This window comes from Leuciscus leuciscus (genome assembly GCF_965113295.1).
Source record: "Leuciscus leuciscus genome assembly, chromosome: 25".
Lineage (NCBI taxonomy): Eukaryota > Metazoa > Chordata > Actinopteri > Cypriniformes > Leuciscidae > Leuciscus > Leuciscus leuciscus.
In genome coordinates this window covers 30,884,104-30,898,844 of record NC_138724.1, presented here as the reverse complement: position 1 = coordinate 30,898,844, position 14,741 = coordinate 30,884,104, and the positions used below count along the sequence as shown (strand labels likewise).

The following is a 14,741-nucleotide window of genomic DNA, read 5'->3' as shown; positions in this document are numbered from 1 at the left end:
CAACCTGGTTTTAGCTATTTTCTTTCAGCAGGGTAATCAATGCTTTCCAGTTTAGGCTGGTTGACTGGTTTAAGATGGTCAAGTGGCTTAAACCCCTCTAAAACCAGCTGGAAGATCAGCTAAGACCAACCAGCTGTTCTTTTAGGAGGGTTTATTCATCAAGGACGCATTAAATTGATCAAAAATGACTTTAAGATTTATAATGTTAAAAGATTCTATTTCAAATAAATACTGTTCTTTTTAACTTTCTATTTATCAACGAATACTGAGAAATAAAACATATCAGTTTCCACTAAAATATGAACTGTTTTCAACACTGATAATAATCATAAATGTTTCTTGATCATCAGATCATCATATTAGAGTGATTTGTGAAGGATCATGTGACACTGAAGACTGGAGTAATGATGCTGAACATTCAGCTTTGATCACAGGAATAAATTACACTTTACTGTATATTCACATAGAAAACAGATGATTTACATTATAATAATATTGCACAATTTGTACTGTATTTTTGATCAAGTAAATGCAGTAGAAGAGACTCTTAAACATTAGTGTGCTTCCTCTTCCAGACATTGACATTGATTCATTGCTCAGCCAGAGAAACTGTGTGTTCTGACTGATTTGTCTCAGTATAATGCTGTACCTGAGGACATTTAGCGGCGCTGTAACAGTCTCCTGCGGACGCGAACGGGACCGAGCGACCAAACAGAGTCTGACTGAACTTCACATCAGTCGCTGAAACACAATCAGACATTAAACACAATTAAACACAATCAGTTTACAGAAGTGCATTTGCTAACACTTTACAATAAGGTTCCATTTGTTAACAATGAGCAAAAACTCCTGCAGCATTAATTAATCTGAATGTTCATGTCCACATGTACTAGTTCATATTAGTTAATAAATTTCATAAACAAGTGTTTTTATATCAACTAACATTAACATAGATTAATAATGCTGTAAATATATATTGCTAAAGCATTACATTAACAAATCAGACCTTATTGTAAAGTGTTACAGTATACAGTCAAGCCAAACTTTATTCAGACAGCTTCAACTTTTCTCACATTATCACCGTTTATTCGCTATAGTTTAGAAAACGGTAATAAAATATGAGCAGAACTCAGTTGATATTTGACTGGTTTTGTCCGTCCTTCTGTTAGACTGTCTCACACATGAATTATGTTGAATATCTGTCAGCTGTTAAATTTAACTACACAATTAGATAATACCAGTTTAGCTCAACCAGTGACCAAGCAATGCTTCATTTTGTTCAGTCTGTGTGTAAAAAGAGCATTAGCAATTAAAGACAAAACACTTCAGCAAAACATGATCAGCTCAAAGTGTCTGGATCATTTATGGTCCCAATGTCACTGGTAGTCTCTGTATGAAGAGTTATTGGGTATAATATGTCTCAGTTTACTTTATTTTGCTCTCCTCACTTACAGAAATGAACTATAGTGTCCTGATCACACTAGTGAAACAATATCAGAGATGATATCTGGTGTCTGAATAATGTTTGTTCTGACTGTATATTACTTTATTATACATTTATTTATGTATACACACATTCGTTTTCATATTATTGTTTTTATATTATTCATATACTAATGTTTTAACTTCAGAAATCAATATTTGGTGGAATAATGCTGAATATAAATGTGTTTACTTCGCATTATTCGAGGTCTGAAAACATGGCATCTTTTTTTGTTTTGTTATTTTGACTAGTTGTCATTTTCTGCCAATAAATGCTCTAATTTTTTAATTTGAAATTAGGAAGACCCACTGCACACACACTAGTAAAACCATGTCAAAAGTTATATCTGGTGTCTGAATAATCTTTGGTTTGACTGTATATTACTTTATTTTATATTTATTCATGTATACACACATTGTTTTTCATATTATCGGAATACTTTGGTTTGACTGTACGTGTGTATGAGGTAAAGCTCTGCAGACGTCGAGGACTCACTGATGATGCGCATGCTGGGAAGATCGAGCCTGACGCGCTGGAAGACGGTGTATCCGGCCGAAGCGTAATCGTTCCTGCACTCGCAGTCCTGTCGACGGCTGCCGTTATACGGGCACTCAAACGGGTTCTGGAGCCTGGGAACAAACCGGAAGAAACGGGAAGAAATGTGTGTGAGAGTTGAATCCAGACATGCTGATTATACTGTAGTGGTCAAACGTTTGGAACAATTAAGATGTTTAAATGTGGTTTAATGAGTCTCTTCTGCTCACCAAGACTGCAGTTACTTTATCAGAAATAATGTAAAAATTGTGCAATATTATTATAATGTAAAACAGCTGTTTTCTATGTGAATATATAGTAATATAATGTAATTTATTCCTGTGATCAAAGCTGAATGTTCAGCATCATTACTCCAGTCTTCAGTGTCACATGATCCTTCAGAAATCACTCTAATATGATGATTTGATACCCGGTTAATATATTTATGAAATATATATATATGTTTTTATAATTCTTTATTTTTATTTGTTTTATTATAATTGCAAAAATAATGTATTCATCTATTAACTAGTTTGTTATAAAAATACATCATATCCCCTCTGTGAGTCAGTACTGTAGTGTGTTTAGTGTTTCTCAGGTGTGTGTGAGTCAGTACTGTAGTGTGTTTAGTGTTTCTCAGGTGTGTGTGAGTCAGTACTGTAGTGTGTTTAGAGCTCAGTGTTTCTCAGGTGTGTGTGAGTCAGTACTGTAGTGTGTTTAGTGTTCAGTGTTTCTCAGGTGTGTGTGAGTCAGTACTGTAGTGTGTTTAGTGCTCAGTGTTTCTCAGGTGTGTGTGAGTCAGTACTGTAGTGTGTTTAGTGTTCAGTGTTTCTCAGGTGTGTGTGAGTCAGTACTGTAGTGTGTTTAGTGCTCAGTGTTTCTCAGGTGTGTGTGAGTCAGTACTGTAGTGTGTTTAGTGTTCAGTGTTTCTCAGGTGTGTGTGAGTCAGTACTGTAGTGTGTTTAGAGCTCAGTGTTTCTCAGGTGTGTGTGAGTCAGTACTGTAGTGTGTTTAGTGTTCAGTGTTTCTCAGGTGTGTGTGAGTCAGTACTGTAGTGTGTTTAGTGTTCAGTGTTTCTCAGGTGTGTGTGAGTCAGTACTGTAGTGTGTTTAGTGTTCAGTGTTTCTCAGGTGTGTGTGAGTCAGTACTGTAGTGTGTTTAGTGTTCAGTGTTTCTCAGGTGTGTGTGAGTCAGTACTGTAGTGTGTTTAGTGTTCAGTGTTTCTCAGGTGTGTGTGAGTCAGTACTGTAGTGTGTTTAGTGCTCAGTGTTTCTCAGGTGTGTGTGAGTCAGTACTGTAGTGTGTTCAGTGTTTCTCAGGTGTGTGTGAGTCAGTACTGTAGTGTGTTTAGTGCTCAGTGTTTCTCAGGTGTGTGTGAGTCAGTACTGTAGTGTGTTTAGTGTTTCTCAGGTGTGTGTGAGTCAGTACTGTAGTGTGTTTAGAGCTCAGTGTTTCTCAGGTGTGTGTGAGTCAGAACTGTAGTGTGTTCAGTGCTCAGTGTTTCTCAGGTGTGTGTGAGTCAGAACTGTAGTGTGTTTAGTGTTCAGTGTTTCTCAGGTGTGTGTGAGTCAGAACTGTAGTGTGTTCAGTGTTTCTCAGGTGTGTGTGAGTCAGAACTGTAGTGTGTTCAGTGCTCAGTGTTTCTCAGGTGTGTGTGAGTCAGTACTGTAGTGTGTTTAGTGCTCAGTGTTTCTCAGGTGTGTGTGAGTCAGTACTGTAGTGTGTTTAGTGCTCAGTGTTTCTCAGGTGTGTGTGAGTCAGTACTGTAGTGTGTTTAGTGTTCAGTGTTTCTCAGGTGTGTGTGAGTCAGTACTGTAGTGTGTTTAGAGCTCAGTGTTTCTCAGGTGTGTGTGAGTCAGAACTGTAGTTTGTTTAGAGCTCAGTGTTTCTCAGGTGTGTGTGAGTCAGAACTGTAGTGTGTTTAGAGCTCAGTGTTTCTCAGGTGTGTGTGAGTCAGAACTGTAGTGTGTTTAGAGCTCAGTGTTTCTCAGGTGTGTGTGAGTCAGCACTGTAGTTTGTTTAGTGTTCAGTGTTTCTCAGGTGTGTGTGAGTCAGTACTGTAGTGTGTTTAGAGCTCAGTGTTTCTCAGGTGCGTGTGAGTCAGTACTGTAGTGTGTTTAGAGCTCAGTGTTTCTCAGGTGTGTGTGAGTCAGTACTGTAGTGTGTTTAGAGCTCAGTGTTTCTCAGGTGTGTGTGAGTCAGTACTGTAGTGTGTTTAGTGTTCAGTGTTTCTCAGGTGTGTGTGAGTCAGTACTGTAGTGTGTTTAGTGTTCAGTGTTTCTCAGGTGTGTGTGAGTCAGTACTGTAGTGTGTTTAGTGTTCAGTGTTTCTCAGGTGTGTGTGAGTCAGTACTGTAGTGTGTTTAGTGCTCAGTGTTTCTCAGGTGTGTGTGAGTGAGTACTGTAGTGTGTTTAGAGCTCAGTGTTTCTCAGGTGTGTGTGAGTCAGTACTGTAGTGTGTTTAGTGCTCAGTGTTTCTCAGGTGTGTGTGAGTCAGTACTGTAGTGTGTTTAGTGCTCAGTGTTTCTCAGGTGTGTGTGAGTCAGTACTGTAGTGTGTTTAGTGCTCAGTGTTTCTCAGGTGTGTGTGAGTCAGAACTGTAGTGTGTTTAGTGCTCAGTGTTTCTCAGGTGTGTGTGAGTCAGTACTGTAGTGTGTTTAGTGCTCAGTGTTTCTCAGGTGTGTGTGAGTCAGTACTGTAGTGTGTTTAGTGTTCAGTGTTTCTCAGGTGTGTGTGAGTCAGAACTGTAGTGTGTTTAGTGCTCAGTGTTTCTCAGGTGTGTGTGAGTCAGTACTGTAGTGTGTTTAGTGCTCAGTGTTTCTCAGGTGTGTGTGAGTCAGCACTGTAGTGTGTTTAGTGCTCAGTGTTTCTCAGGTGTGTGTGAGTCAGTACTGTAGTGTGTTTAGTGCTCAGTGTTTCTCAGGTGTGTGTGAGTCAGTACTGTAGTGTGTTTAGTGTTCAGTGTTTCTCAGGTGTGTGTGAGTCAGCACTGTAGTGTGTTTAGTGCTCAGTGTTTCTCAGGTGTGTGTGAGTCAGTACTGTAGTGTGTTTAGTGCTCAGTGTTTCTCAGGTGTGTGTGAGTCAGTACTGTAGTGTGTTTAGTGTTCAGTGTTTCTCAGGTGTGTGTGAGTCAGTACTGTAGTGTGTTTAGAGCTCAGTGTTTCTCAGGTGTGTTTACCTGTACCCGTACACCTCTGAGTAGTTGTCGGTCTGTCCGCTGCGCAGCGTCACGTACTCCTTCGGGAAAGCGCTGTGCATCTCGGCACAGTAAACACGCAGGATTCTAGAGCGAACTGTGATGTGATGTTCTCCGTCTCTCCTGACGCCTCCCTTCACCTGGAGCTGCCGGCAGCTGGAGAGGAGTTCACCTGAGCACACACACACACATAGACTTACTTACACACACACTCTCTCTCTCTCTCTCTCTCTCTCTCTCTCTCTCTCTCTCACACACACACACACACAATCACACACACTCACAGTTCGTCTGCCTGCAGGTGGCACTAGACTTACTTACACACTCTCTCTCTCTCTCTCTCTCTCTCTCACACACACACACACACACACACACACACACACACACACACACACTCACAATCGGTCTGCCTGCAGGTGGCGTTAGACTTACTTACTCACACACTCTCTCTCTCTCTCTCACACACACACACTCACAGTCCGTTTGCCTGCAGGTGGCGTTAGACTTACTTACTCACACACTCTCTCTCTCTCTCACACACACACTCACAGTCCGTCTGCCTGCAGGTGGCGCTAGACTTACTAACACTCTCTCTCTCTCTCTCTCTCACACACTCACAGTCCGTCTGCCTGCAAGTGGCGCTAGACTTACCTACACACACATACTCTCTCTCTCTCTCTCTCTCTCTCACACACACTCACAGTCGGTCTGCCTGCAGGTGGCGCTAGACTTACTCACACACTCTCTCTCTCTCTCACACACACACACTCACAGTCCGTCTGCCTGCAGGTGGCGCTAGACTCAGGTCGGCTTGGCGATGAGCAGGTCACAGCGCCGACACACTCCACCGTCCTCCGCATTACTCCAGCGCCACACGTCTGAGAGCACTGAGACACAACACAACACACGTCAGGCCCATAGCACACAGAGAGCCAGCTTATGTGTTGCATTACAATATTGCGTTACTCCCAAAAAAGTAATTAACTGCGTTACTTAGTAACTTTTTAGGAAAAGTAAACGGTTACAAAATTGCTTTACTTAATTACTTTTTATGAAAAGTAATGCGTTACAATATTGCGTTACTTAGTTACTTTTTATGGAAAGTAATGTGTTACAATATTCTGTTACTTAGTTACTTTTTATGAAAAGTAATACGTTACAATGTTGCGTTACTTAGTTACTTTTTATGGAAAGTAATGTGTTACAATATTGCATTACTTAGTAACTTTTATAAAAAGTAATGTTACAATATTCCGTTACTTAGTACCTTTTTATGAAAAGTAATGCATTACAATATTGCATTACTTAGTTACTTTTTATGGAAAGGAATGTGTTACAATATTCTGTTACTAAGTTACTTTTTATGGAAAGTAATGTGTTACAATATTCTGTTACTTAGTATCTTTTTATGGAAAGTAATGTGTTACAATATTGCGTTACTTAGTAACTTTTATGAAAAGTAATGCGTTACAATATTGCGTTACTTAGTTACTTTTTATGGAAAGGAATGTGTTACAATATTCTGTTACCAAATTACTTTTATGGAAAGTAATGTGTTACAATATTCTGTTACTAAATTACTTTTTATGGAAAGTAATGCGTTACAATATTCTGTTACTTAGTAACTTTTTATGAAAAGTAATGCGTTACAATATTGCGTTACTTAGTAACTTTTATGAAAAGTATTGTTACAATATTCTGTTACTTAGTAACTTTAATGAAAAGTAATACTTTACAATATTGCGTTACTTAGTAACTTTTATGAAAAGAAATGCGTTACAATATTGCATTACTTAGTTACTTTTTATGGAAAGTAATGCGTTACAATACCGAGTAACTTAGTTACTTTTTATGAAAAGTAATGCATTACAATACTTTTCCGTTACTTTTTCTCACCTTGCTTGTTTGTTTTTTAATAACAAAAAAGTTCTATTTTTGGCAAATGTTAAGGCCCTTTCACACCAAAAGTGAAATGAATAAGCCTCAGACTGAAGGAAATACATATTTACTCCTGTACAGTAGATGCATATTTAAACCTTTCAGCTGCTGTTATTCTGGATTAAAGAACAATAGGATACAGTAGAAGGAAGTTCAACACTCTTATTTCTAAATCTAATCTAAAGTAATTTTTGCTTATTAGTATGGTTAAATTAGATTGAAGGTCAGCAGCAAAGACATTGGTTGATAAAGTGAGATTAAATACATAAAGTATATTTGTGTAATTTAATATTGTTAATTATAAACATTTTGCATAAAATTCTGAAATTTAATTTGACTGTTTTTATTCATTTTGATGAATATTGAATAAATGATACTGAGTAAATGCATGTTCACATTTAGTCTAGAACTACAATAACCATCTTGTTCACACACAACACATTTCTCTCAACATGGGGACAGGAGAGCTGTCAGTCAATACATGTGAAAAAGTAACTAGCGTTACTTATTTGAAAAAGTAACTTAGATATTTTGTTGTAAATTGAAAAAGTAATGCGTTACTTTACTAGTTACTTGAAAAAGTAATCTGATTATGTAACTCAAGTGACTTGAAAAAGTAATCTGATTACTTAACTCAAGTGACTTGAAAAAGTAATCTGATTACTTAACTCAAGTGACTTGTAATGAGTTACCCATCACAGGCCCTCACCTGACTCCAGGGGCCGGCGCTCCAGGCTCCAGCTGATGGACAGGCTGGGAGTCGACAGGGTCTGCTGTCGGTTGGCCGGCGCTCGCTACACTGAGAGAACGACTGCAGGTCAGAGGTCAGCCGGAGGTCAGAGGTCAGGGCAGAGCAACGAACCGCCCGGCGCTGGAGTCCAGAGCCGCAGCTCACCGAACACTGAACACACATCAACCACACTCCTCATCATACAAAAACACTGGGAGACCATTATAATGTGTATGTGTATGAATTTGGTAACACTTTACTTTATTTTACAGTGTCCTTGTTACATACAGTATATTGTACTTACCATAGTAATAACAGTAAATTATGCATAATTACATGCAACCAACCCTTAACCAAATCCAAATCCTACCCTAACCCTAATAGTAAGTACATGTAGTTGCTTAATATTACTCAGTACTTAAAGGACAAGTTCGGTATTTTACACTTAAAGCCCTGTTTACAGATCGTATCTGATGAAATAAAACGGTTAAGATTAAAATTTGGACACATGCTCCTGTACCGAGAATTTTAGGTTTATTTCGCTTTTGTGGACCTATTTTGCCAAACGCGTCACACCCGTGATTCTTCCGTTGAGAGCTTGAATAATAGACACTCCAGCCCAGTTGGTGGCGATAATGCACCTTTGCCAATTGCAAGCAAACCACGGGCATTTCATTGAATACACAGAAGAAGCAGAAGAAGAAGCGGCGAGTAATACCGTAAAGGTGCTGCGGTCTCACAGCACGTCCTATTAAGTCAATGGAGTTGGACAAAAACTACGATAAAACCTGTTGGAATGCATCTTTTTCAGCGATTTTTGAGTGAACATATCAGTGAACACCCCTGACCACTCGGTGAGTTTCACGTCTTTGTAAACGAAAGTTTAATGTGTTTTTAGGACGGAATCTTCCAGTGCATATAGACAACCATTGTGGGGGGGAAGCGAAATAAACCTAAAATTCTCGGGACAGCAGCATGTGTCCAAATTTTAATCTTAACCGTTCTATTTCATCAGATACGATCTGTAAACAGGGCTTTAAGTGTAAAATACCGAACTTGTCCTTTAAATATATAATTACACTGTAACAATGACACCTGAAAATAAAGCGTAACCCTTTACAGTAGTTAACATTAGATAATGTATTAACTGACATGAACTAACAATCAGCAATACATGTTACATTATTATTAGTTTTATTTATTTTTTAGAACTTTTTATTTATATTTTTCACAGAACAAAACAAAAGGAACATTATCTGAGACAAGTTTAATCTTTGTTAATATTAGTTAATAAAAATCCAGCTGTTCATTGTTTGTTCATGTTAGTTCACAGTGCATTGACTAATGTTAACAAATACAACCTTTGATTGTTATAACATATTATTAAATGTTTAAATTAATATTAACTAAGATTAATTAATGCTGTAGAAGTGCAGTTCATTCTTAGTTCATGTTAACTAATGAACCTTATTGTAAAGTGTTACCAGGAATTTTTATAATTATTTGTATTACTATTATTTTATTATATAATGAACTGATTAAATATTATTATTTAACTAACTTTATTAACTATTAACTAATTAACCAATTAATTAATTATTCATTTATTTATGTAAATTGCAGCAGCAAGTGAAGGGATTTCATTATTTTAATATTTATTTATGATTTAAATTTATGTGACTTTGACGAAGCAAATTAAGGAATTCCATTACTTTTATATTCAATTATTTATTATTTGTTGTGCGTTTTGTGTGAAATTTAGTTATTTTAACATTTCTTATTTTTTTATTTTTTTAAATATGAATTGGAGCAGAAAATGAAGGAATTTAATTAATAATTCATTTAGTTTATTATTTATGTAAAACAATTAAGTGGAATTTTAACAACAAGTGAAGCTATTTATTTATTGGAGGCACATGTAAATAAATTTCATTATCTATTTTTTCTTTTTTTTTTCTATTTATACATTTCGTTATTTTTTAAGATTTCGTTATTATTTGGATTTTTAATATGAATTTGAGAAACAAGTGAAGAAATGTCATTATTTTAATAAATATTAATGCATTATTTATATTTTATGTGAAATGGCACAATAAGTAAATTAATTCATTTATGTATGTATTTATTTATTTTATTTTTTTATTAATTTGAACAGCAAGTGAAGAAATGTTTACTAATACTAATACTTATTCTAATATTTATTTATTTTGTTTTTTTTGTATGAATTGGAGTAGCAAGTGAAGGAATTTCATTATTTATTAATTCATTTTTAATGTACTTGGATTGGAAAAGCAAGTGAAGAAATTGCATTATTTTAATATTTATTTATGTATTTATTTTTTTATGTGACGGAAGAGTTTCAGTTATTTATTTATTTTACTTATTTTTTGGGAATTTATTTAATGTGAAACTCCAAACTGTCATCATACATCAATATTTGTGCTGAGCAGAAGCTCAGTGTGATTGACACACACACACACACACACACACACACACACACACACACACACCTGACTCCAGGCTGCAGTGACCCACACGTGCTGACAGGTGGCGCTGTGGCACGGCTCGTGTGTGTGAGGTTTGGCTGAGGCGTCACACACACGTTCAGGAACCACGTTCATCCCTCCGTCCAGACAAATCACTGACCTGGACCTCACGCCTCGTCCACAGGTGGCGTTACACTGGACACACACACACACACACACACACACACACACACACACACACACACACACACACACACACACACACACACAAAGAAAAATCTTTCATCAAACTGTAATAACTTTTTCTGCATGAAACATATTTCTGCTGTAACCTAGGCTGTGTGTGGTTGGGGAAGCATATTATTATTATATTATTTTATCTGTCAGTCAAACAGATAGTCCGGCCCTCAACTCCTGTGATTGGCTAAGAAGTCAGAACACTAAACTGAATAATTCCCATTTAAATCTGCTGGTATTTAAGGATGAAGTGTTGAGATCCTCCAGGAGAGGGCTCTGTTGCACCATCTCAGCTCTCTCACACACACACACACACACACACACACACACACACACACACACACACACACACACACACACACACACACACACACACACACACACACACACACACACACACACACACACACACACACAGGAGAGCCATGTTTGAGGTCAAAGGTCAGATAGACACAAATCAAGCAGATTAGATGTCAGACGACAGCTCCTCCATAACCATAACCAGCAGAAACATCAATCCGCTGTGTTTTATATGAGACTGTCTGAAGTCTGAGCTGTTGTTCTGGAGATGATCTTATCACACACACCCTCAGCTGAGAGACACGGATCACATCTCCTGTTTCAGGACCAGCAAGATCAGGCAGAAAGCTCCTAAAAACAGACTTTGTTTCCTTTATGCAAATTTTACAATATTTTGGTTTGAAATGGGACTTTTATTCTTGATTTTCTTCATCTTTCTCTACATTGAAAATAATGTGGAAACAATTTTCACACTGCGCACACAGTTGTTTTAAATCAAAAATGTTTTACAAAAGCATCTTATGTGCAGTAAAAGTCCTATGAATCCATTTACTATATATTTTTTATTTAAAAAAGATTAAATGTAAAAAAAAAAAAAAAAAAATTATAATAATAATAATAATAATTAAAACAATTTTTTTTTTTTTAATGTCAGCTGATGAGGCTGGGAAATCCCCTTAACCAGGTCCAGACACAGAGTATCAGCACGAGTGTAACGTGTGTGTGTGACCCGTGACGTTTCTGCATGTGTTACTCACGTCCCGCCACCCGTGAGCCGTCCAGCTGTGTGTGTGACACCCGGAGAGGAAGCAGGAGCGGATCGACACGGGACGCACACGCTCGTCACACAGGTCATCCCTGACGCGACCTCTGACCTTTAACCTGCAGAAGACCTCGCGGGACTGAACGCCAGCGCCACAGCTCACCGAGCACTGCACACACACACACACACACGAGCGCATGATCACGGGACGTCTGTGTTACACCACTGGTGTTGTGTGTGTTACGTGTTCTTCCTCTGATTTCTGAGAGGTCATGATTGCTTCCAGACCGCGGGGGAATGACGGGGTTAACTGGTGTAGCGATGGACGACCCATGTGACCTAACGCCTCAGCCAATCAGAACACTGGGTGGATTTACTACATCTGGGGTGCGTTTCCCTAAAGCATCGTTGGCCGACTATGATCGTAATTTCCACTGAACTCTATTGTTAATGACAGAACTGGAGACCATAGTTGGCTTTGGGAAACTGGACTATTTCTTTGATTAATCAGATTAGAATACTCACATACTGTCCCTAGTATTTTACTTTTGGGGAAAACATTTTGTTTATAAAATATATAAATAAAATATATTTATTGGCAAAATATGTGTTTTTAGAAGGGAAAAATATGGAATAGAATTAGGACCAAGCAATAATCATAATAAATATCGAGATTAAAGTCATTAAATTTCGAGAAAAAAGTCAAAATACAGTGTTGAGAATAAACTCATTACATTTAGAGAATGAAGTCGTGTTTCGAGAAAAAACTCGTTAAATTGCGAGAGAGAAAAAAACGTTGAGAATAAACTCGTTGTGTTTTGAGAAAAAAGTTTATTAAAAATTTTCAAGAAAAAGTTTAAAGTGTGTTAAATGTGAAAAAACGTGTTAAATGTGTAGAATAAAGGAATGGATCAGTGTTCACTGCTGACGGATAGAGGACAGGACAGAGTCAGATCACTCAGACTTTCTATAACCAGGTCTGAAACGGTTGGTTCTTGGAGTGGTTCTGAACGTCTGATCTGATATACAGCACTACTGCACATGATCTACAGTCATCACTGATCCTCCATCTACACATGCATGACATCACACTTCACTCGCTCCTCACTCGGTGTCGACGGATGACAGAAACACAGATGTTAGATATGAACGTCTGATCTGATATACAGCACTACTGCACATGATCTACAGTCATCACTGATCCTCCATCTACACATGCATGACATCACACTTCACTCACTCTCACTCGGTGTCGACGGATGACAGAAACACAGATGTTAGATATGAACGTCTGATCTGATATACAGCACTACTGCACATGATCTACAGTCATCACTGATCCTCCATCTACACATGCATGACATCACACTTCACTCACTCTCACTCGGTGTCGACGGATGACAGAAACACAGATGTTAGAACGTCTGATCTGATATACAGCACTACTGCACATGATCTACAGTCATCACTGATCCTCCATCTACACATGCATGACATCACACTTCACTCACTCTCACTCGGTGTCGACGGATGACAGAAACACAGATGTTAGATATGAACGTCTGAGATGATATACAGCACTACTGCTCATGATCTACAGTCATCACTGATCCTCCATCTACACATGCATGACATTAGCCTGGTTAAAACCAGACCCTTCTCAGTTGAAACTGAGTGTAGGGTCTGGGGAAGCTATGTAGACAATTCATTTCCAAAGGGGCGTCACCAACCGACGTAGCTCCCTTCGCAGGGAGCTTGATTGACAGGCGATCTAACCAATCATAATCCGCCATCCGCCATTTTGTCCGACAAAGCAGTCAGGAGAGATCAAAGAGTATAGAAGTAACTTCTATACTCTTTGGAGAGATAGCAGATTAACATGGGAGGATTTGAACATGAATAACGGAGTGTACTGACGTCTTTCCGCGGTTAAAACAACAATCCTTCCCATGTTCATTCATGTTTATTTGATGCTATAAATGAACTAGAAGGAAGTGATGATTGGTTCACGAGCAGCTTTAACTGATGCTCTAAAGCGATCTGTCAGACACATTAAAGAGCCACAAAACGGTATCGTTTCAATTTCTTTTAAAAAATGACCAAATTTGAAAGGTGAGACTTTGTTTAATATGTTTAATATCAAAAGTAACCTGGTCTGTCCTGTCTGTCAGCATGTTGTCAGTCTCCTCTCTGCTCCGCGATGTATTTTTCACTGCGTGAGAACATGGTGTGGCGTGACAGCAGCGTAGCTTGTCGGGCATAGCGACAGTAACTAAGGAGGGCGGGTCTTTGCGATCAGATCGATGAAGGAGATGACGTATACTTCGAGTGTTGTTCTTTGCTCCGGTTTAAACGAAAACGGTAAGTTTAAATCGCTCAAAACAGACGCGATAACTGATTCGAAAGAGTGATGTTCCACGGCGGCATCCATCTTTGTAACGAAATCTCCTTCAGCGTCGCTGCGCTGTCGTCATCATGTAAATCCCTCCCCAAACGTTTCTGATTGGTGCCGCGATTTCGGCGGCACAGAAATGAGTTTGAATGGGCTCTTCTCCAGACTATCCTGGAGAGAGAATTAAAATTCGCCGGAAGTAGTCTGGGTTTTCCCAGGCTAGCATGACATCACACTTCACTCACTCTCACTCGGTGTCGACGGATGACAGAAACACAGATGTTAGATATGAACGTCTGATCTGATATACAGCACTACTGCACATGATCTACAGTCATCACTGATCCTCCATCTACACATGCATGACGTCACACTTCACTCGCTCCTCACTCGGTGTCGACGGATGACAGAAACGTACTCGGTTACTAACGTAACCTCGGTTCTCTCTAGAAGAGGGAACGAGTACTGCGTTTTTGTAAAAACGCTACGGGAAAAGTCTCTTTTCACGAGATACTGAAGCAAAAAATTATCCTTAATTTTCATACATGTAAAGCGCGTTGCGGCAGTGCTTAGCTATGGCGAGACGGCTCGCTCGCTCATTGGCTGCTCTGCAGCAACTGCATAAGCCTATCGAGCGAGGCCTGAGGTGACGTCAGGCCAATGAGGACGCTTCGCGCCCTCCT

The 14,741-nt window shown here is 38.6% G+C and overlaps 1 protein-coding gene across 1 annotated transcript in view; it reads right to left on the bottom strand.

Moving 5' to 3' along the window:
* The window catches only part of LOC309491189 (A disintegrin and metalloproteinase with thrombospondin motifs 20), a 125,652-nt gene that overhangs the window by 3,585 nt on the left and 107,326 nt on the right, over positions 1–14,741 (bottom strand). The window contains exons 30-36 of the mRNA XM_082160614.1: positions 11,662–11,835; positions 10,391–10,561; positions 7,860–8,051; positions 5,985–6,099; positions 5,195–5,384; positions 1,979–2,112; positions 650–741 (exon numbers count right to left, since the gene is read on the bottom strand). Of these exons, the coding sequence (XP_082016740.1) occupies positions 650–741; positions 1,979–2,112; positions 5,195–5,384; positions 5,985–6,099; positions 7,860–8,051; positions 10,391–10,561; positions 11,662–11,835 (1,068 nt within the window). The remainder of the gene's footprint in view (positions 1–649; positions 742–1,978; positions 2,113–5,194; positions 5,385–5,984; positions 6,100–7,859; positions 8,052–10,390; positions 10,562–11,661; positions 11,836–14,741) is intronic.